Source organism: Anas platyrhynchos, chromosome Z (assembly GCF_047663525.1).
Source record: "Anas platyrhynchos isolate ZD024472 breed Pekin duck chromosome Z, IASCAAS_PekinDuck_T2T, whole genome shotgun sequence".
In the NCBI taxonomy this organism is placed as follows: Eukaryota; Metazoa; Chordata; class Aves; order Anseriformes; family Anatidae; genus Anas; species Anas platyrhynchos.
This window is the reverse complement of record NC_092621.1, coordinates 35438570-35461989: the sequence shown is the minus strand read 5'-3', so window position 1 is coordinate 35461989 and position 23420 is coordinate 35438570. Positions and strand designations below refer to the sequence as shown.

At 37.7% G+C, this 23420-nt stretch overlaps 1 protein-coding gene across 10 annotated transcripts in view; it reads left to right on the top strand.

Moving 5' to 3' along the window:
• Positions 1-23420, top strand: part of BNC2 (basonuclin zinc finger protein 2) — a 381816-nt gene that overhangs the window by 242896 nt on the left and 115500 nt on the right. For all 10 annotated transcript variants that reach the window (XM_038171277.2, XM_038171273.2, XM_038171274.2 and 7 more), the window contains one exon: positions 2416-2651. In XM_038171277.2, coding sequence (XP_038027205.1) covers positions 2416-2651 — 236 coding nt within the window. The remainder of the gene's footprint in view (positions 1-2415; positions 2652-23420) is intronic.

Sequence of the window (23420 nt, the reverse complement as noted above, 5' to 3'; positions counted from 1 at the left end):
TATACAGTATATGTTATATTTTATATATGATACAATATACATTAATATATTATTTTATTTTTTATTATTTATTATATATTGTATTTCTTGTATTATATTTTTATGTATATATATAAATGTATATGATACACATGTATATATGTATAAAGTTTGGTATTACAGATTATTCAAATTAAAGTTTAAAATTGCATTTTCCTGACAGCTGCAAGGGGTTTCAATAATCATTGATCCATAAAAACTTCTAATTTCTCTACACATTATTTTTTTTTCGTCTGTTGTATGAAGACTGTCTTTATTTTGCAAATGTTCTGTGACACACCCATGCAAAAATATATGCTTTGTTGTATTGTAAATTATGAACTTCAGTGCATATACTGACTTATACTTTAATAGAATGTACTTCTTTTATTTTTTAATTATATAATTTGCAGAATAAAGCCACAAATCAAAACTGGAAATCACTGTCACTTGAAATATTAATCCAGCACAGGACTAATTCTTTATTTTTTGTTTGTGTGCACCTCTTTTGAGAAGCAGAAAACTTTAGATAATATTGCTTGAAAACAGATGTTTCAGATAAATTCAATAGTACAGGACATCCTGTAAAAATTTCTGCCTGTTGTTCAACCAGTGTGTTTAGTCACTTAAGAAACAACCTTTTCTATTGTTTCTCTTTTCTTTTCTAGTCCATCTTGACTTCTTTTTAAGGTATTATTTTTAGAGTGGTCACATTACATGAAGTGGGTAATTGTCCATAGAGTTTTGTAACCTCATTCTAGTTATTAATTTTATAATCCACTCAATAGTCTTTACATGAAGACATATCACAGTTGCTCTGACATGGGCCAAATTAGAATAGCCATCTTAAAAATGTTAAGCAAGTCAGTTTTCCTCTTCTAGTGAAAGAGCTTGCTTTTCCTCACTGTAGGCATAGGGTTTTCTGTTAAGTAAAAAGAAACAATCACCCTAATACCTACACATACACATACACATCCTCTCAAATACACCTCAATCTACACAGTAACAAAATTAACTTTCTAGTTGTTTTTTTTCTGAGTACTTTGAAGACACATCTGTTACAGTAGTAGCAAAATAAGCATCTTACAAAAACTCGCATACAAACAGGAAAAAAATAAAAATAAAATAAATAAGCATAAACATAAACATAAACATAAACATAAAGAAGCTGTAGGAAAGTATTTGACCTGTTTATACTTCAATCAAATCCTATTCATTAGAACTCATAAATAAATCTGTCCCACATCATGAAGCCTAGATAGCTGAAACGCTTTGGAAGAAGAGCTATTAGAAGAAAAATCCCACCCTTCACATTCTGCAGTATAAATGTCCTGTGGAGAGACATAGGGCTGCAGTCCCTAGGCTTGCCAATTCCTTATCTTTTTTGAATGTTAAATTAATATTTAAAGCTATTTATTCAAAGTTGACTTAACCACTAGAATAGGAAAGATCAGACAAATCAGTTACAAGAAATGAAGTATGAGGAAACCAGAACTCTTTGACAAAGTATTCCTTGGAGTAAATGTATTGAATGAAGCCAGCAAGTAAATGATAAGGGCCTTTGCGCTTTGGATGTAAGAAAGCAATTTATCAGGAGTACATGAACTCTCCAGTGACCATAAGCCAAAGAAGAAACCAAAGTACAGGAGAAGTCCCTATAAGATTATTTTAAATGCTCAGAAAGTTTAATTTTAAAAAAGCAGTCAGAAGCTTAGGTGATGGAACATGCTTCATAAAATGGAAAAGGAAATTAAATATAAACATTGATACAAAATGTAGTGTGTGATGTCATATATAATTCCATACCATTTAATTTCATAAGGGGATAAAAGTTGCCTGCATCCTGCAGACTTCCCCTCCTCTCATCTTTGAATTATTTGTGTTGTGAATATTATGAAATTCACACTAAAGGATAAAACAAACCAAAGTGTACTACATAGTAGCTGGTTTAAGTAGCAGTGAATTCATTATAGACTGCATGGTAACCTATAGGGATGATTTTTAACATGTTTAAAAGGCTGTGGTTCAAGGTGTATCTGTTTTAATTTGTACTATAGAAGGTAAGTCTCAAATCTTTAACAGTTATGGTCAGTTCTATGTAGCTTCAGTCTTAGCCTTCAGCTCATCATTAATTTTCTGTAATTTCTTTTGAATTTACAAGTATTATGGTCTCTGGAGCTCAGCTAAGAATGCTTTTGCTCTATGAATTAAAGTTAATTGTGACCCTTGGAAAATGAAACTGTTTTAGAGTGCATCAGCAGTAAAGAATAATCCAGGTGTTATTTTCTGTTGAAAATAAGTGCATCTGCCAAATTTGATGTGTTTAGATAGTTCTTTGGGAGTGTTTTCTTTCATTTCTGCTAGCTTTTCCCTTATATGTAATGCCTTTTCTTTCAGCTTTGGACAAGCTTAGTACTCAACACCTCTACCACCCAACCCAAGTGGAGATTGTGCAGTCCAACGTTGTGTTTGACATCAGCAGCTTGATGCTCTATGGTACCCAGGCTGTGCCTGTGAGACTGAAGATACTACTTGATCGACTCTTCAGCGTACTGAAGCAAGAGGAGGTGTTGCATATTCTACATGGCTTAGGCTGGACACTTCGAGACTATGTTCGAGGCTACATCCTTCAGGTAGGAAATAAAGCAAAACATGCTTACAAACAGAATTAACTGATATTTTTGGTATGGAACTATTGATCATGCACCCAAAGAAGTAGAAAGATATTGAGATATTTAATGTGCTGTGTTGAAGAATAACGATGGTGTTAGCAAAATAAAATATTCAATTTTTACCTATGCTGAAAAAATGCAGTCTCCTTAGTACTGCAGTATGTATTTGTACTTGCTTATGCGTATTGTAGGAAATACCTCAAATACTACAAATACTGAGGTTAGCTAACTGCAAGCCTGACTTGGTCATATAAGGCAACTGGCATGTTTTCAAGGGCTACAGTTCAACTTAAGAAAGTGAGATCCTAATCAGCAGTTCTTTCAGCTTTTCTTTCCTTCTTTATCATGATGCCAAATACTGGGTAGGTGAGATGGGGATGGTGATCATGGTTTTGTTGGCAGGTATCCTTATAAGGTAAGGTACCAACAAGAAAGTCCTGTTTATATGGTCATTTTAAAATGGTAGCTTTATTAAATAAAGTTTTACAGATGGACTGGTTAAAGTAAGGTAAGCAAACAAAACTCCAAATAAGTAAACAAAAAATGGCTAAGCTTGCTTTAAGGATATGGCCAGGAATACATGTAGCTGGTTATCTGAAAAATAACATTATCTGTTGGGGTCATAAGTGAATTATTACATTTCACAAGACTTTCTGATTGAGAATCCAATACTAAATGTTTCTGAGTGCTCTTAATTACTACTGACTTTGTGGGAGCTCTGCATCTTCTAGAATTCATCCAGCTGTTGAAGCAGGAATGCCTGAAATCTTTAAAAATTCTATTGATTTATGTCTTTATTTTCTTAAACAATGATAGTTTGCATGACATTATACAGAAAATATGGGAATCTTTATTCCATCACTGAGGAATTCTGACTGTATTTTTTAATTCCTCTTCAATTTTCTTTCCTTTGTGTGAAAGAAGTAAATTAGCTTTACCTAATTATGTGGAAACATCCATATTCCTAGGTCTGGAATACTTTCTTAAATGTTCTATAGTCATTTTTTTTCAGAAAAGAGTTTTGAATTGTAGAACATTCCTAGAGAAGAGCAATAAAAAAGACCACTATTATAGTAATGAAATCCTGTTATTCTTATTAAGATATATACAAAAATTGATCTCTTTAGCTGTTTTAAGATTCTCGCAGGCATCAGCATCTATTTTGTAAAGGTTAAATATTATACATTTATACACTATATATAAAACATTTTTTTTTCTTTCTGGTATAGAACTTATACGTAAGTATATATACATGATATTTGTACAGGTATAGTAAATAACTATAGGTGGTTGTACAATATATATGCATGGATAGGTATACATGGATATTAGATACAATGTATAATTTGTATACATATGTGATAGGTATGTATAGAAATAAGTATTCTTATTGGACTATGTGTGTATTGCATCATGTTTTAGATTCCTGCATTCTGAACACTGCTGACCAAGAAAGGTGAAAAAATATGATTTGCAAAGGAATCGATGGGGGGGGGAAGAAAAATCATTATTTCTGAGACATAACATTATAAAACTGCTGTTTAGTAAGTGCAGCAAATGATTAGGCATAACATATTAGAAGTGCAGAATTTAGTATGTCTTATAGACAAGACTGACATCAGTAGCTTTCTTGCTTTAAAGATTGTGGAATCCGTCCTATATTGATTTTGTTTTAATTATCTGTTTGAATAATCTTAATACATGCAAGAATGGCTGGTAATATAATTACAGAGAGGTTTGTACAGTCAGATTGTGACCTATGCATCTGAGCAGTGTAAAAGCCTATATTACACCATTAGGCCAGAGTTCAGTTTATCTGGCTAAAACTTACTATATAGCCCTGAAGGCATGAATTTTACCATCACAACATTCAACAGCAATGAATTGAATATTATGTCAGTAAAAGAAGAACAATTATCAATGGAAGTTAAAGGCAGCTGTTAGTCTTACCACATGTTGACTTGGTTAGTGCCTTGCTGTGGATTGTGTTATTTGGCAAATGAATACTTCCTATACCTCCCATCTAATTTCACAGAATCACAGAAGTGATTGAGGTTGGAGGTCATCTAGTCCACTCCAATCAAGCAGGGATACCTATAGAAGCTTGCCCAAGACCATGTCCAGGCTGCTTTTGAAGATCTCCAGGGATGGAGACTCCACAACTTCTCTGGGCAAAAAAAAAAAAAACAAAACACATTTTGTTTGCAATAAAGCTAAGAAGCTCAGTATTTGGTGAAGAAAGGGAAACTACTCAGTAAAGCATGTAGTAAAAGAAATCTCAGGAAAACAACCAAACCTCTGATAAGAGAGAATGATGCTTTAGAAAGTACCTCTATTGAACTATCTGATAAAACAGAGAAGAGCAGCATGCAGGGAAATTAGGAAGGAAATGGGTGGTATCACTCTCAGGGTACACACTTATGAAAACTACAGGTAATGTCTCCTTCAAGAAAAAGGTGTTCCATGAGGTTCACCATTATAAAACTGCAACACTTCATAGAATTTTAGGAGGTTTTCAAATTCAGCTCTTCCGCACACACATACAAAGAAAGTTTCCAAAGAAATTGTATCAGCCTCCTATGAGAGAGCCAAAAGCTTCAAATAGCAAAATAAATAATCTTAGGTTAGATGTACCCATTAAAAATCAATTATTTTAGTATTGTCAGACATTTTTTTTTCTGTCCAAGAACCATAATGAAACCTTTCTTCTCACCAGAAAAGATACCTGCTCTCAGTAACTTTTGAGAAAACCTCACAGTTTGCTCCACTCTAGAAAATTCAGAGAAACAAAAGAAAACCAATGCCTCTCTAATTGTGTATTAGCACTGCAAGGTGGGTGGGATTTTTGCAACACCCTCATTTTGAGTAATAAGGTTTCTAAATAGCAAACTAAAAAGCAGTTTGGGCAGAAAAAAAAAAAAAAAAAAAAAAAAAAAAAAAAAAAAAAACGTATTTATTGCTTCATTCAGTGAATTCATTAATAGACTGCAGGAAGTGAAGAAACCAGAAGCCAGCAGATGTAATACGATACGCTGCCTTTCACATTTGGACAATCACAATCTTGCCAATAACGGCTGAAAGGCATTAAGACCTGGCAAATTTCCTCTAGGTTGTGTGCCATAAACCTAATTTCTGGTGAGCAGGTACCTATCTCTGAAATGTCAGTGAGTGACAATTTGGTCAGCAGTCTTATCAGGTAAGTCACAGGATTAATATTTTGGTGGACGAAAAATTGTCTCACTTATAGAAGTGGTCCCCATGGAAAACAAGATTCACAGGGAATCTTTCTGGATTGTGCCTGCTCTCCGGGCTTGTAGACCACTTCAGTTTCTACTCTTGTTAATCTATTACCTATATTGAGGAAGGAAGCTGCTGTATTTGGTGTGGACCTATTACTGAGGCTGTAGGTTTTCTCTCTAGGAACAGCCAACACAACAACTGTCTTTACATGACAGAAAATTATTCTGTCAACAACAGTAGTTGCTTTGGGTCATATTCAGTGCCTGCTACTCAAAGAGATGTGATTAGTAACTATTGATTTCAGTGAGGTTGTTTTGCTGTAAAGAGCAGCTCAACTGCGAGCAAGTCTCCAGCTCTGGTTTGGTTCCAGCTGAGCTGAGTGAAGATATAACTCTGCAAGCTGTTTTCCTCTGCTCACCCACTGGAGAATACTTCATCCCTCCCATTTGCTAGTGTAACTGCATGTGTAATCTCTCCTTAGCCTACACAAGACAGGTTAGAAAAAGCCTTCTGCTAAACATGTGCAAGTAAATCTGGTTATTCAGAGCAATAAGGACTAGAGAACAATTGTGCCACTAGCAATGAACAGCTGGGGCATTCAGCTTTTACACCGATCCAGCTGCAGACAACAGGACATGTGACCACTACTCAGAGGCCATAAACTGACTCTTTGGAAATACTGATTTGATGTTTTATTTTAAGTAACAACTCAACGCTTTTTCAAGTTTTACGTGATCAAATAGTTATATTCCCTTAGTGTAAAAGAGGAAAACAAATATTTTCTTTGCAGTACAAATAAGGGAGCAGAGGTACAGAATATTTAAGTGACCAGCTTGATGCAGAAAATTCTCACTCTTACCGTCATCCCCTTGAAAAAAGTAGATTGTAGACAGTAGTTCACAGGCATTATCTTGGTTTCCAGACTTTCTGGTGCTGCTCACTGACATGAGAAATTTAAAAAATCCTTCCTTCCTCCCCCCAAATTAAAACATGCACACACAAAGAGAGAAAGAGAGAAGGAAAGAGAGAAAGAGAGAGAGAGGGAAAGAGAGAGAGACAGAAAGAGAGAGAAAGAGAAAGAGAGAGAGAAAGAGAGAAGGAAAGAAGGAAAGAGAAGGCAGGAAAGAAAGAGAGAAAGAGAGAAAGAGAGAAAGAAAGAAAGAAAGCCTTTAGCACATCATTTTTCTAAGCAAGTGAGATATTAATCACATGGACAGGTGAAAATAGTTTTCCTTTTCTTAAAATTAAACATTGCCCCGAAGTTTTTAAGACTTTGTCTCAGCCTTCTTGTCTGTACACATTTGTCTGCCTTTAAGATAGAATCACAGAATCATTAAGGTTGGAAAAGACCTTCGAAATCACTCAATCCAACCATCACCCTACTACCAATGTCACCCCATAAAACATGTCCCTAAGTACTGAGTCCAACCTTTCCTTGAATTCCCCCAGGGATGGTGACGCTGCCATTTCACTGAGCAACCCGTCCCAATGCCTCACTACTCTTTCTGAGAAGAAATTTCTCTAAATTTCCAAACTAAGCCTGCCCTGGTGCAACTTGAGGTCATTTCCTCTAGTCCTATCACCAGTTATCTGTGAGAAGAGGCCAACCCCCAGCTCCCCATACCTTCCTTTCAGGTACTTGTAGAGAACAATAAGGTGCCCCATGAGCATTCTTTCCTTCAGATTAGATGTCTGAAGTTTTGCTACAGAGCCCAAGGGCTATTTAATTAAACAGCTTGTCAAATAGCCTCTGTTGCTTAAACTTAAGGAATATTAGAAAACAAAACCAAACAAACAGCATATCTGAGGCATCAGCTTTTCCAAGGTGGTGTTAGTTCACTCTAGAGATGGTATCATACTTTCAGTTAAATGTAGACTACTATCTATAATCACAAGTCATGTGAAGTTTCTGTCAGGCATTTTTTTCCAGGACCCATCAGCTGACTTACTGCTTTTTTCTTTCATAACAAGAACACTTATAAATTGGTTGTAGGCTACATTACATGTAATAGAGAAAATAAAGAAAAAATGAAAATCAAATTATGATATAGGTGAAAAAATAATGTTTACTCCTGCCACCCAGCAAAAGTTTTGATGACAATTATGCACCATTAATAAAATAAAAATGGCTTTTGTATCTTTGCAGACAACACCAAGTTAGGTGCATGTGTCAATCTGAACAAGGGTAGGAAAGCTCTGCAAGAGGATCTGGATAGGCTGGACTGATGGGCTGAGGCCAACTGTATGAAGTTCAGCAAGGCCAAGTGTGGGGTCCTGCACTTGGGGCATAACAACCTCAAGCAGCACTACAGGCTGGGAGATGAGTGGTTAGAAAGCTGCCTGGCAGAGAAGGACCAGGGAGTATTGGTTGATGGCTGAATATGAGCCAGCAGTGTGCTCAGGTGGCCAAGAAGGCCAACAGCATCCTGGCTTGTATAAGAAGCAGTGTGGCCAGCAGGGCTAGGGAGGTGATCGTCCCCCTGTACTCGGCTCTGGTGAGGCCGCACCTCAAGTACTGTGTTCAGTTTTGGGCCCCTCCCTACAAGAAGGACATCGAGGTTCTCAAGCAAGTCCAGAGAAGGGCAACGAAGCTGGTGAAGGGCCTGGAGAACAAGTTTTACAAGGAGCAGCTGAGGGAGCTGGGATTGTTCAGCCTGGAGAAGAGAAGGCTTAGGGGCGACCTTATCGCTCTCTACAGGTACCTTAAATGAGGCTGTAGCGAGGTGGGGGTTGACAGGATGAGGGGGAATGGGCTAAAGTTGCGTCAGGGGAGGTTTAGGTTGGATATTAGGAAGAACTTCTTTACTGAAAGGTTTGTTAGGCATTGGAATGGGCTGCCCAGGGAAGTGGTAGAGTCACCATCCCTAGAGGTCTTTAAAAGATGTTTAGATGTAGAGCTTAGTGATATGGTTTAGTGGAGGACTAGTTAGTGTTAGGTCAGAGGTTGGACTCAGTGATCTTGGAGGTCTCTTCCAACCTAGATGATTCTGGGATTCTGTGAAGGTTGTGCATTTGTTTAATCGACATCACTTTTCATTCCTTATTGGTCTGTTTTTCAATCTCTTTTAATTAATACCTTGCATTTGTTTAGCTGTGACCACTGGGGAATTTTTAAGCATTTTAAGAAGCAGTTACTTTGTCTTTCCATGTTTTTTAAGTATTATCTTTTTTTTTTTTTTTTTTTTTGATAGCAAAACCAATAAGGAGAAAGGTTAAGAAATTTATTTGTTAAAGTCTATATTAAAAAGGAGAAACAAAGTCGTTCACATTCAAGCTGATATTACCCATAACTGCCACCCACATCTAATTACTTGATAATAAAGAGAATAGTTACCCTTCTTTTACAGCTTTATTTGTTTTTGTTTTTGTTTTTGTTTTAGCTTTGTTAGATGCATTTTAATATTTTTTTCCCATTGTAATTATTGATAATGCTGATATATATTCTTTTGTTCAAACATAATTTTTCTGAGCAACTAAGGCTCAAAGTTAGTTAACATTTATCCAGACTTCTAATCTCTCAGTATTGATAGGATTTAAACCTGTGTCTCTTCAGTATGTGTCCTGTACATTTCTTGTTCTCTGTGCCCATATGCTTCATCGTCCCTCTCTTTCCACTCCAACTTCTGCTATTTTTTCCTCCCATTCCCCTCTGCTTGCCTTTTTTTTTTCCTTATCTTCCCTCCTTCAGCCTCACCTCAGTTTCACAAAGAGATGAAAAGGATCTGTTAGATGATGTGTCCTTCTCCTGAGTTTTCCATTCCTCCCACAGCATCACTGCATGCTAATATTTGCGGCTGTGATCATCTGGAAGAGTTTCTTCTCTCCCTTGTGAGTTAGTTTAGCATGACTCCCCTGCACTTCTGTGAAACAGATTCTTTGCTGTGCCCCTTGCTCTTTTGTATTCATCTCAGTTGTACTAAGCCAGGAGTGACTATCCTATCTCTACTCTAAATGGGGAAGAAAAAAAGCTCAGATAAACCTTTAAAGGCTGAAGAGGGAGATAGGAGCCAGAGCACTGGAACTGCTGCACCACAGGGAAGCATTGTTGTATACAAGCAAAGCAGTGACACTTTTTCTACAGTCTGAAGTGCTTTCAGATTTACTCTGTATATGCACTAACTTGCCTAACATCTCCCTGCTGCTTTTGATGACTTACCTCTAATAGTAACAATACCAATCACTCTAGTGCTACATGACTATTTATTGTGACTGTTAGCACTTGAACTGGGAAAGAACAAAAGTAAAGGCCAAAGAGTTTGATGGCTGTTTTGAATGCCACCAGGACAAGTTACATCACAACAGATGTCTCAGTAACATGCAAAGATCATTTGGATTTCCATAATATGTGTGGCTGGAGAGCTGTGTTATTGCTGCTCTGTGTCTTGCATCTTGCACGGGTAATGAAGCGGAGGGCTCTGTAACCCCTGGTGATCAACAGCAGTGTACAGGATGCTAGTTCTTAATGACTACTATGAAATAGTAAGCCTTTATAACCAGAGTGCTTCACATGGCTCTGAAATACATGGTCTTTTAAATAGCAAGCATTTCTGGCTATGAAGACCAGAGATGGAGAGAGAGAGAGAGAGGAAGAGATTGACTTTTGTATAGCTGTGTTTCTCCTACCTGTAATGCTAAGTGTTTACTGTACCGGGCTGAGAAGCAGTGATCCCACTCCTCTGATGTAGTTTCACACAGCTGGGCACAGCCACTGGAATACAGTGTGTGCAAATGGCTTTTTCTGAAAGTCTGTTGGGCATATGCCAGGACCATGTATGCTTTCTTTTCAAAATGGAGCTGAAAAGCTCTTCACCTGCCAAGGCTTGAGTTCATGGTTTTCTCTTTCTGTGTTTCTCTTTCTGATAGTTGATGAAAAAATACCTAAAGCAGAGTGAGGATGGAGGAGGTGGGAGGAATAGTTCACTCCCTGGGCTGTTTTAGGTGTGAGTGATGCCATCAAGCATCACAGGAGAAACAGAGCCATGAACTTGGGTCTTGGCAGGTAAGCCAAGGAGGAAACTATTTCCAGCTTTCTTACTTCAGAATGTGTTTGAATTTGTTTTAACTGTTTATGATCACAGAACGTTTTCAGTGAACTACATGTTTATATATATACACTTACCTAAATGCTATATGTTTATTTTTATTAGTAATAGATCCTATGCATGTGTATGTGTTTGTGTGTTTGTGACAGAAGTCTCTATTTTTCATAATGATTCACTGTGGGTGAGGGGCTTTTCCTCACAGGCTGGAGAATCACTTTTCTTGCAGTTGATGCCATGTTGAATCTTTCCTCAGAACATGTCCTACACTATATCAAAGAAATATGACCATGAAGTTAAGGACAGGATTTTGGGGTTACTGTCCATATCAATTTTCTTGTAATCAATGCAGTGAAATGTTATAAAATAAAGAATACAAAAGGATATGAAGCTGTTGATTGAAGGGAAATGTGTGTGTGTGTTGAAAGGTTGGGGGGAGGGAGAGAAGAAGAGAGAGAGGGGAGGAGTTGGGCCAGGAATCCAAGTAATAAACATTATTCTTACAAAATACAGCTCAAAGATTAGAACTTCTGTTTTTTTTAGTCCACCTGTCCACCGACGATCTTGGGTTGAATTCAAATCATGGTTCTGGAAGTGATAAGGTCATGATATTACACATTCGGCTACGCATCAGCAGAGATTAACTCAGTTAGAAAGTACAGAGTCCAGACCATGACACTTTAATGGATTTAAGACTTTTCCCAGTTCAGACACCTCTTGGTCGAAGTTTAGAGGTGGTTTTGATTGTCTGTGTGTCAGCACTGGCTTCAGGCAGTCATGAAATTTAGGTCCACAGACACTTAGGAATCAGGAAGGGCCTCAGAGAATCACACTTGTCATCTGTCCAGTATCAATTGATTTACTGCTTTTCTTGAAGTCCAAGGGATCTCAAGGGGACTTTTTCCTTTGCAGCACTGATCTTTCCATGAGGTGCTAGTGCCTGTCCTGAGCAATAACATGGAATAACAGTGAAGTGTGAGTGACTCTTATTAGGAGTGGTAAATGTCGTTAGCACTTACTGTTGCCTTCTAGGCAGTAAGAGCACAGACAGACAAGCCCCTTTTACTTATCCATGTACATTTTGAATCTAATGAAGATGAAATCTTATATTTTAATTGAGAATTTAATTTTCTTTCCTGTGCTGAAAAATATTCCATGATTTGGTTATCATTTCACACCATGTCCTAGAATTCTGAATACTTAACCTGAAAGCAGGAAACGTAGTATTCTACTGGCTCTAATATATTAACTTGCTGCACGAGTCCTTTGTGCTTCAGCTTGATTTCTCTCCTCCCCCACGGCTTTTACAAAATGTTCTAATCATCCCAATTAATACTTGAATGTTCTTAATTAATGTTTATGAAGTGCTTTGAGATCCTCTAATGAAATAGAATGTGTAATTAGTATTGTTCTTTAGTCAAATTCTAAAATATCACCACCACAGGAACAGTAGTTTTGGTAAATAGTATTTTAAATAGTCTTTTCAGCAAATGTAAGAAGAATTTATTTCATATTTTTCCTTTTATGGTAGGGGAAAAATATGTCTGCTTATATCCAGTCTTGCTTAAAATCCACAATGAATCTTGCATAGGCTTTAGAAGGTCAGAGTTGCACCCTGAAGTCTTACATTCCTTCTTCAAGAAAGTGTGTAGAAATCTGTCTGTCATCCTGCAGAGCAGGAAATCACTTGCAGAATGGGTAGAATTTTTAAGACTGCTGTCCCTGTGTACGTCAGCTTGCTGAGTCTTAAGTGTAACTGTATAGCTTGCCCAGTGATGTGGATCTGGTAATAGAGTTAACATCATTACATTTTTATCTGTGCAGTCCGGATACTGGATATCTTAAACTCATGTCCAAATTGACATATGGTGCTGACAAATTGGGATAAAGGAAATCAACCAATTCATCAGGTTGCTTGCAGCTTGGCTTATGTTGCACCAGGTTTCTCATTACTAAATAAATAAATAAATACATATTAATTATTCTTTCAGAATATTTGGAAATAGCTAGGACAATGCCTGTTCTGCTTTCTCTGTTCAGCTAGCAAAATAAATACTTGAGTGAATCCTTGGTGCATAATGGCTTCTGAAAATGATAGTCACCATAGAAGGTAAGCACATTTTCAATAAGTATCAGTTACATTCATTACAGACCTCAAACATCTTGAGTTTTTAAATTAAGATTCTAAAAACTGTGGGATTAATTCAATAGATTAGACTTAATAAAAATTTTTTGTACTTTCTGTTTTATACTGGAGAATGTTAGGTTCATGTTTTCAAGCTCCTTCTTCATTATTTTGAAACCTACAATAAAAAACAATGAGAAAGGAAAACTCCTTTTGATAGAAAGGAAAATCAACACAAGAACTCTAGGAAACAAAATGTTGTATATCCACAGTTTTTTGACAATACTACAAGAATTCTTTATTCTGCTGTAGTATGTTCCTGAATACTAAATAATATATTAAATAATTTTACTAGTACAAATTCATCACTTTTCATATGTAACCTGGTTTCCTCTTGATAGGACTGGTTCAAGGAATGTCACAGGATGGAAAACAGAGCTCTTCTCCCCAGTTTTTATGCTCAAAGAGATGTGAGGTGGTGGTTATATCACATATGAGAGACCCGTGATATCCATTTTCTGCCAGATCTACAAGCAGAAATGTTTTAACAGAGAAGGAGTGTGGGGTAGAATAAAGTATTAAAAATGATCAGGAATTAATAACATTTGTAGCAGGTTGCTAACACAATTGCGCTTGTCATAAGGGTACCAGGAACCTGGGCGTTAAGGAATGTGAGAATCTGTTTTGGGACTAGCAGAGGTGGTGTGGTCAAGAGATACAGTGGCTCCTACTTGTGTTGTGCATATTGTCTCTGTACCGGTCACTTCCAGCCTTCATTTGCAGACTTGAGTAGCCTATGATCCTCAAGTCAAATAGAGCCAGCAACTTCATTTTGTATGACGCACTTAGGATGTCTCTTGGAAGAGTATGTTTCACATAATGCCTACTCTTATGTATTCTCTGAGCCTGGACCTTATAGTGTTTTGAACTGAACAGCCCTGTAGCCTTGCATATGTTTCAGTTTGCTAATCTTATTGCTATGTTATAGTGCAGTATTATTGTACGTAGTACTGATAGTACTAATATTGTCCTATAATAATATTTAAATAGGGAGTTGTATATTCTGAGAGCTGGAATAATTCAGCTGTACTGAAGAGTTAGCTCTTTCTTTGGGTTAGTTCAACAATTCTTGTTGGGTGTGGAAACAACGTGGCACTTGAGCTTTATACTTTTACTGGAGTCACAAAAGTTAAAAACAACAACAGCAGCAACAACAACAATAACAACACATTTGTTTTTAAGTTTTTATGTTTTTGGAGAGTAGTAAACTGAAGTATCAAAAAGATCAATGAATATATAGTACATTGGCATGGAACTGCTTGTTATATCAATGTAAAGATTTGTTTGGAGCAAGATAAATATGTCAATGCAATAGAAAGTTTTATGGGCTTTGAAGTACTTGTGAGAATTTAAACATCAAACCAGTCTGAGGTGCTTCAGAGGTGCTTCAAACTGCAAATCCAAGATGAAAGTATACATATACTTCCATGCCCGAATAATAACTTTACTAACATAGCATGAGTTTCTAATATTAGTCACACTAGATGACGGATGTGTGTCTGTAAGTTTTCCCTCTGTTGCAACACTGCTTTACGTCATAGTACTCTCAGACTGTAAGTCCCTCACCAAGGTAATCATGTTCACCTCCACTGAGTGTTTACACTTAGTTCATACAAGACCATTGTACTGCAATCTCAGCAGCCTTTGCACCACACAAAAGTATGCCAGTGATGTATATAATCATTGCCAGTTTTTTTTCAAAAGACAGGAAGGAAGGTTCTGCAAAAGTATGAAGCCTCTACAAGTTTTGTGTGTGTAGTCAGGTATTGGAGACAGAAGCACTGGTAGCTCCTACACTGATGGTAAGACAGTACTTTCCACTTATGAAGCACCAAAGAAACTATACTGGAAAGACAGAGGGAGACAGTTCATAAAAATGTACATCAGAGGAGTTCTAATCTTAACGGACACCAGAGGCATAAAGCAATAGGAAACCAGGCTTAATTTTTTGGTTCAAGAACTATTCCGTCACTGTCAGAAAATGGGTCCTGATTCAGCAATGTGTATAAGCACCTATCCAACTTCAAACATTTCCTATCATTGACATCAATAGGGATCTACTCACATATTTAATGTTAAGCATATGCTTGTATATTTGTCTGAATTGGGGCCTCAATGAATGTATGTCAGCCGAGGTCACAAAACAGTTCCCTTCCTGTAAGCACTGTTCTTTACTTGAAAAAGAATGAATAGTAGGTTGTGAGAACTCCATGATAAAGTATGTTTCATTTTAAAATTGCATCTTTTTTAAGATCTTTTCTTTATTGTTATTTGTTTTCACTGGAGTAGACTCTGTGCACTGTTTATTACATCTCCCAAAGCCAGGCCACAAGCCAGGGATCATTTGCACATTGGGATTCTCTAATGAAGCCAATTTTCATCATGAGATCCCCAAGTTAGTTTTGTCATGTCAGTGAAGACCACACACTCACTAAAGGAAGTTCTTTGTGCCAGGTTGCCGCTCTTTTTTTCTGTCCTGCTTCAGGGTGGTGTTTTCTGAGGTATGTGGGAAGAATAATCACCAAGCACTCATGCCCATCTCTACTCCCAGTGTCTGTGGACCAGGTAGATGTGAGTTACTGCATCCCTGATGCCTTTCCCTTCTAGTCTGCAGGCCAAACTAGAGTACAGCCCTGCTACCCAGGCTGTGCAGAGAGCCCAGACTTCATCTGGCATGCTGAATGAGCTGGTGCATAATAGGTACAAATTATGAGATGAGTTTCTGTTCCCTTTGAAATGTGTGGAAGTAATTTACCAAATAAATACCCACTTTGAAAAAAGAGAAAAGGGTTTGGAAAAGCTGTTCAAATACTTGTTAGTACATGACTGTCTGAGACAATGTGAAGAACATAATACAGCTAGGAATCAAATACAGGGAAGGAAAGAGTCCTTAAATGTTATATTTTTCAACAAACTTTGATGTGTTTAGAAACTGACCTTCCTTCCTAGTGCCCTGGCCTTTTATTGCTATCGGCAGCTTGCTTTTTATGTCACTGAAGAATTTATAATGAATCCATAAAAAAACGAATGGTACTTCATTTTGTTTGGAGGAAAATGGGGGACTTCTTTAGTGGATGGACTCTGTGTGGGCAGTAAAGAATACAATGTTGGAAGTATGTTGTGTATTTTCCTTGGAGTATTAATTCTGACCTGGTTACATGGCAAATAATGTTGACTGTTATAAAATAAACAAACTCAAGGTTTGCACCTCATGTTTTATAATAATTTTATCTCTTTTCTGTTTGTTTGGTTTTGCTGAAAGGCAGATGACTGATATATCTTTGAAGTTATTCTTTTCATATACACGATTTCATATACACAATTTTGTAAAATTAAATTTCAATTTTACCTTTTGTGCATATAGCAACAGGCACTGATATTTCCATGCAAACTTGACTATCCAAATCTACACATCCATATAGTTAGAACTATATCTAAAGAAAGGTTATGGAAATTGGCATTTCAGTTTTCATGTTAATACAGGAAATTGTCATTTAGAGACAGAATCTGATATTTGTTTTAGTAGTGCCTTTCTTAGGAAGCAGTGGAACCACTTGTGCAGTAGGGCACTGCTTACCAGAAATGGGGATGTCAAAACCAAGCTCATCTTGTTCAGTTCAAATTTCATGTGTTTTAACAGTTGAGCATAGTGACTTAACTTTTTACTAGTGAATTATTTTTCTCTGCCTCTAGCCTGGCTCCTCTAGCATGTGTCTATTTAAACAAACAAACAAAATTAAAAACAGTAACAAGATATTTAATCAACGATATTTGGGGTATCAGTGTACATCCAGAATTTTCAGAAGGCTAATCCCGCCTATATTCAGTTCCTGGTTCTGTCACTGTACCTTTGAAAGTGATTTCTTTGTTGTTTTATGCCTAACAGTTAAACTAGGTGAGAAGTAGTTTCCATAATGCATAGCATTTAATAAAAATACATTAATGGACAACTTGAAGATAAAATGTAACAGCCCCACTTAGCTTTGACTATATTTTTAAGTATGGCTTGAGAAGATAAAACACTGAGGAATCATACTAGTTGTCCATGAGAACCAGAATGAAACGGACAAGGAAAAATAATGAAATCTTGTGAAAAGCAGAAAGCCAGTTATGAGCATGCTTGGCTAATATTACCCCCCACACACCTTCCCCCAGTACACATGAACACATGTGTACACAGACTTATTTGCCTTTTTCTAATGTTCACTGTTCACTTTGGAATGACTAAACTGAAAGCTTTGGACCAAATCCTGCAAACAGCTGTGTTAAAATTTATATCCATATATTTTAAAGACTCTGAAATTTTTTGAAGTGTGAACCATTTCTGGCTCACACTTCTCATCTAGAGCATGTGAGAGCACAATGCCCCAATGGCAAAGAAATGAGAAGTGGCAGTACCCATAGGTATAAACTGTTTCTTCCCTTCATCTTGGAAGAACCCAGCTGCTGTTGACTTGCCTTCTATTTTTATTTTCCTACCATTTTGCAATCTGTTTGAGACTGTATTTCAAGGAAAACTGAATTTGCATCTTAAGCATTCAGCTTGTTACCTTTTTGGTCTTCTCCTTCTCTTGTCCTTGTCCTTGTCCTTGTCCTTGTCCTTGTCCTTGTCCTTGTCCTTGTCCTTGTCCTTGTCCTTGTCCTTCCCCTTCCCCTTCCCCTTCCCCTTCCCTTTCCCTTTCCCCTTTTATCTCTTTTTTTTTTTTTTTAATATTACCCGTTAGATACATTTCATTGGAGGTCAGAAATACCTCTTTCTGTTCACACATCTAGTGCAGAGATTCCCAACCTGTGCTTTATGGAAGCATCAAAGTAGGTGGGCACACCTGATTATTGTTTTGGCACCTGGCTGGTCTTGCTGGTATTTAAATGTGTTAAATTGTGTTAAAAGACCACCAAATATATATATATAAATTATTTTCTTTTTTTTCATCCCCTATGTAAAAAGCCACTATGGACATATGTCTTTCTAACGGGATAGGAAAGGGCTCAAAAACAGGGTGACATTCACATTAAGAAAACATTTCTGAAATCCTGATTTATTTATTTATTTTCCTGCTTCTCTTAGATTATGTGAGAAATAGATGTGAAAGATTTTTGTTCAGGCCACTTTTTTCTACTCAGTAGTACAGTGCTTCATTCCTTTGGGAAAAACTGAGGAACTATATTATAGTAGGTATTGTAATAATGTTATATTATGAGCTTAACAATGTGGCTTTCAAACATGGGAGGAAACTGAAGATAGAAAAAAATACCTCAACCATAGAAATGCATTATTTCTCATATCAAAATAAAACTTCTTCAAAAACATTTCCTTTGCTTATTATATTTTTCCCCCATTTATTCTTGTCAGTACAGGACACATTCAGCATCTGTTCTCATGCAAAAGCCCTCAGGAAAAATTAAAAAGCTGTTCTTGCAAATTCATTATTATTAAGAACCATAATTCACCTAATGGTTATCTCAGTCCTTCTCTAGCTCTTATCTGCACTCTGTGATGACATTGCCTTCTTGAGCAAGGCATCGTTCCAGTCTCGTCTCATCTCTCCCACCTTAATTTGTAGCGATGCATTGCAGTTTGGTGACAGGCAGTTGTTCGTGCTTGAATAACCCAAGATTTGAATTCTACAGTTTGTGGCATCCATGTAATGCTTAGCAGTGGGTACAGCTGTTAACTATTCGCTTATAAATAATCTTTTTCCCCTCTCAACCTGTCTCCCAGGTAGTGTACCTGTCACCATTAATAACTCATCGGTGGCTCCCCAGTGATTTGGCCCATCACTTGTCATTCACAGTGGAGCGCTGCTCTGGCCTGCTATTGAAGCTCACACGAGCTCCTTTAGCTATTCAGTCATCCCAGCTGCTGCGTTGTTTCATGTTCCTGACTTGCAGGAAATTGGGCTGATGGGTTCCACAGTTAGACGCCTGAATTCTCCCCTGTCATCTCTGACTATGCACTGAATCTTGTCTTTGGGAAGTATAATGTTGTCTGCTCCAGACGGTGAGAGATGTTACAATTTGCTTTAAGTCAACTCTCACCTGGCCACACTGATTTCACTGGATGTGTAACCCTGGAGTTTTTTTGGATCAGCATATGTAACAATTATGTGCACACATTTATTTAATACTAAATAGTTTGTCTTATTGTTTATTTTTACTGTGGTAGTCACCTCACTGCTGTACATACTCCAGAAATCAGAACAAAAAGGCAATTGAAACTCTGTATGAACCACATTTGGGAAGGGGAGGGAAATATAAGTGGCATTGGTTGCCACCTTGCTGTAAAAATTAACTCCACTACACATAACAGAATAGTTGTCTCTTCTCTTTTAGAGGGATATGTCTCCTTTCCTAAGGAATGCTGATTGTGGTATTTGTTACTACCTGGTCCTGTTGCTCAGTAGAACCTTACTGTAAGCATAGCATATTGTGTGGACAGGAAATCATTCAGGGTCAAGGCAATAAAGAGGCAGGTCTCATGAAAAAGGTAGTGCTTTGAAGAGGCACTCTAAAGTGACATGATACGTGGGTAGTTGCTATATTAGCTTTGTAGCTGCTATGTTAAGACAGTTTGTGCCTTACCTTTTTCGTAAGTAGAAATTGTGGCAAAATAACTTGTTCCATCGAACAACTGTATGAACATTAGTTGAGATGGTACTCTTGGGTTTGAACATGGAGCTTGAATTAATCTCTAATATAATGTTTTTCAGGGGGTACTTCTAACAAATTAGTGAAAATCAGAACATAAGTTAGTGAAAATCAGAACTTTCTGCAGGAATGTATCATGAGGAGCACATGCCTGAGGAGAGCACTACTGAGTGAAAATGCCTGTGCTGAGTTTGTTTGGATGATGAGTAAATTGCATCTCCAAGATGCAGAAATCCCATGTGAAAAGATGCAAAGATTAAAACAGTCCCATCAAACTTTGCGAAACTCTAAGTCACTGATCATAAGGAGGTATATCGTAAATGAATTAGCACTACTGATTCCTACCAAGAGTGTTACACCATGTGTATTTAAAGCTTTTCATCTGGGCTATAAGGTAAGTAGCACTCTCTTGTGAGGCTTGCTAAGTTAGCAAAAGTGTCTTGCCCAAAGTAACACTTCACTGAGTTGAGCCAGCAGTTGAAAATTTGACCCCTAATTCAGTGATAATGTGATGCTAGTTAGCCAGATAACCACCTAGATTATTGACCTTATTGGGTAGGGTGCAAATCTCATTGAAGTCATTGGGAGAAATTCCACTGCAGGCAGAGAATCAGCTTAAGTGTTAGGCATCACTTCACATTTTATCTGAGGATGCAATGCAGACTGTGTTGAGGTGAGGCTGGCCCCATGTGGAAGGGGAGCTTCACCCTGTGAAGGAACTGGCATGGGTCTTCCTTTTGGGCATCAGTGTACTGGACTACTCCGCTCCCATGGGGTTGCTGGTTGGAAGCTCTTCTTTTTGTTGAAATAAAAGCTTCTTCATCACAATTAATTATTAAGTGTTCCAGGGCTCTATTATATATTTATATGTTCTTGAGAGCTCTTCTCTTACATTCTTTCTCTCTCTCTGGCGTTATAATGTTCTGATAGCTGTTCATTCACTTCATTGCTCTGTCAGTTTGTGGTCCTCTCACCCAAACAAGAGGACTTTGTATTGCAGAGGGGATCACAAGAGACCAACAAAGGTTGGAGGCATTGTGAATTAGTGCAAGACAACTCTGTTTATAATTCTAATAAAAGCAAGTTCTATATTGATTTGGGATAATTAGATTCCACTTTAACTTTTAGAATGCTTTTACCTTGCTGTGGAATAGCTATCCTGTGTGTTTCATGGATCTGATTGGGTACAGTATGACCTAAGTTTATGGTTTCAGCTGTTTTCTGCAAGGACAAAGTTACTTGTCTGCAAATTTGTTATGTATTTTCTTTTCTGCTTTCCTCTCTGTCACGTTTCTTTTTTCTTGCCCCTATGTTGGTGTGAAAAGTTGCTTCTCAAAGAAATCTTTGCATGCATCCACATGCATGCACACCTTGACTCATATAATCCCGTACCTCTTCAACAGTTGTTCTCAGAAAGTACTTGGATAGTAATACTCAGGCAGCAATGCATACTGCTGGTTTGCTTTACTGCTCTCTATTTGGAAGAACTGACTTTATGCTGGACATAGTAGGGTTAAAAAAAGTTAGTGGTTTGGCACTTTCCAGCTGCTTCTCAGGAGAATATAAAGTGCCTGTGGATCAGGTCCAAACCAGTGGATGTTTAAGAGAAAGAGAAAAAAAAGTTAGCTGAAGAGCAACATTCTTGTGTGACTTCGTTACTTTCTGTCGTGTTAAAAAAAATTGTTTTGCTTTACAGTTTTAAACACTCAAAAAAAGTTAGAAGCACCAAATGACCTCCAGGCCTGTTGGCTCTCCAGACTCAGTTTATCAAGTCTCCTTCGCCTTTTTCCCCATAAAAATCCAGAGTGAAGTGTGAAAAGCATCAGAAAGTCTCATTTGTGCCAGTGCAGCCTTTTAGTCGCTTGCCAGCACCTTCATCTCTTCATATGTTTCTAGCTAAGGTCTAACATGGAACAAAAACCCGACAGCAATAGAGACCAGATGCCGGTATTTCTTCTCTGTCACTTGGCTGCTGAGCAGATGGAATTTATATCAATCGGGCATGCTAGGAGGAAGAGGCCGTGGCAGCCAACATGTGGAACTAGGGCTGAGTGACATTTTTGCTAATGTTTTGTCCTTGTAGAACATTATGCTTCCTCTTTGCTTATGAGCTGTGGTTTTCCTGACTCAGACGAGGTTCCAAGCCCAGCTGGAATGGTTGTCCCCCCACCGCCCCCCTTTTAAGGGAGTGCTGGGAGTGATGGAGGAGTAGTGGGGCCCTGCACAAAGGAGCTCTTTATTAAAATACCTGACATCTGCATGCAATGCACCCAAATCATCTTAGCTGAGCATAGAAATTCACCGGGCAATACCAGTCACTATTTGTCTGTTTTTCTGTTTGTTTGATTTATATAATGAGTGGGTGCCTCTGGCAAAAGAGTAATGTGAGCATTTTATTGGACAGGAACAATTTTCCAAAATGTATTGTCATAGATGGTCTCAGAATAAGATTATTAAAAGACAAAAGTAAAAGTAAAAAATACCATACACAACACCCTTCCCCACCACCCCAAGGAAAATAAAAACAAACAAACAATCAAACAAAAAAACACAGGCTTTTTCTTTCTGTTTTCAATCACCTCTTGGGGAAAACATGCACACACAAAGCAAAACCTTGAGAAAACTTCATAAAGCATAAACTACCTCAGTTCCTACTTGATGAGGCCATTCTGCAAGCAGACATGTTGTACTGAAGAAGCCTTAGAATGAAGAAAGGCAAGGAAGTTTTGGAGTTGATATCAAGACTACCTACACATGAAAAGTAACCAGCATGTTCCCAATGAGGCTGCCAAAATCTGCAGAGAAACAAAGCACTGGAGGTAGTTCATTTCAAAAGTAAGAGAAAAAAGCAAAAAGTTCTGAAGAGAGTGCCACAGTAGTGTGGTTTCTGCTGTAGTTCTGAAGCTGTTACTCATCCACGTGAACAGCAGTGTGATTAGTAAACAGAGAGCTTGTTGTGAGTGAGGAGCTGCATCAATCTGATTTCAGCATCAGGAATGTATGCCTGTGTCCAAGTTAAATGATTTATAATCATTCGTGTAATTAATTTTAAATCAAGCTTAACCTTACATTATATGAAAGTAAAATGAATAAAAGGGCTAGAGCACTATAATTTGACAGAATTGGTTGCTGTCTTTAAAGGGGGATCAGGACAGGAAAGATGAGTTTTTGGATCCCTGAAGACTTCTGTTTGACCTGCATGTCTCATCCTAAACTCTCCAGCCAGCCAGCCTCCCTTCATCTGGGAATGCCTTTGTAGCTTGTCAATTTCTCTCCTTATTCATCTGGAGGGGTCACTAGGGAGTTGGTGTGAGGTGTTACTTCCTCTGTCATGTTGTGAGTGAGCTGTCTGAATGCAGCTTTGAGCCAGTTTAGAAATGAAGGGCTGAATGCATTCTCAGACTGCAGCCCCTAAAGTGTTACAAAGTGTGTACTTCCCCATGAAACTGCTAGCTTGTCCTGGAGCCTCACAGTGGTCCAAGGCATTGCATATTGGCCCTGCCAGTTCTGAAGAACCCGAGACACTTGGCAAGTCAAGTCAGGCAACAAGTCAATGTAATGTACATTGGGAGGGAATGTGAATTACAGTATCTCACTGTTGTAAAGCAACATGCCATA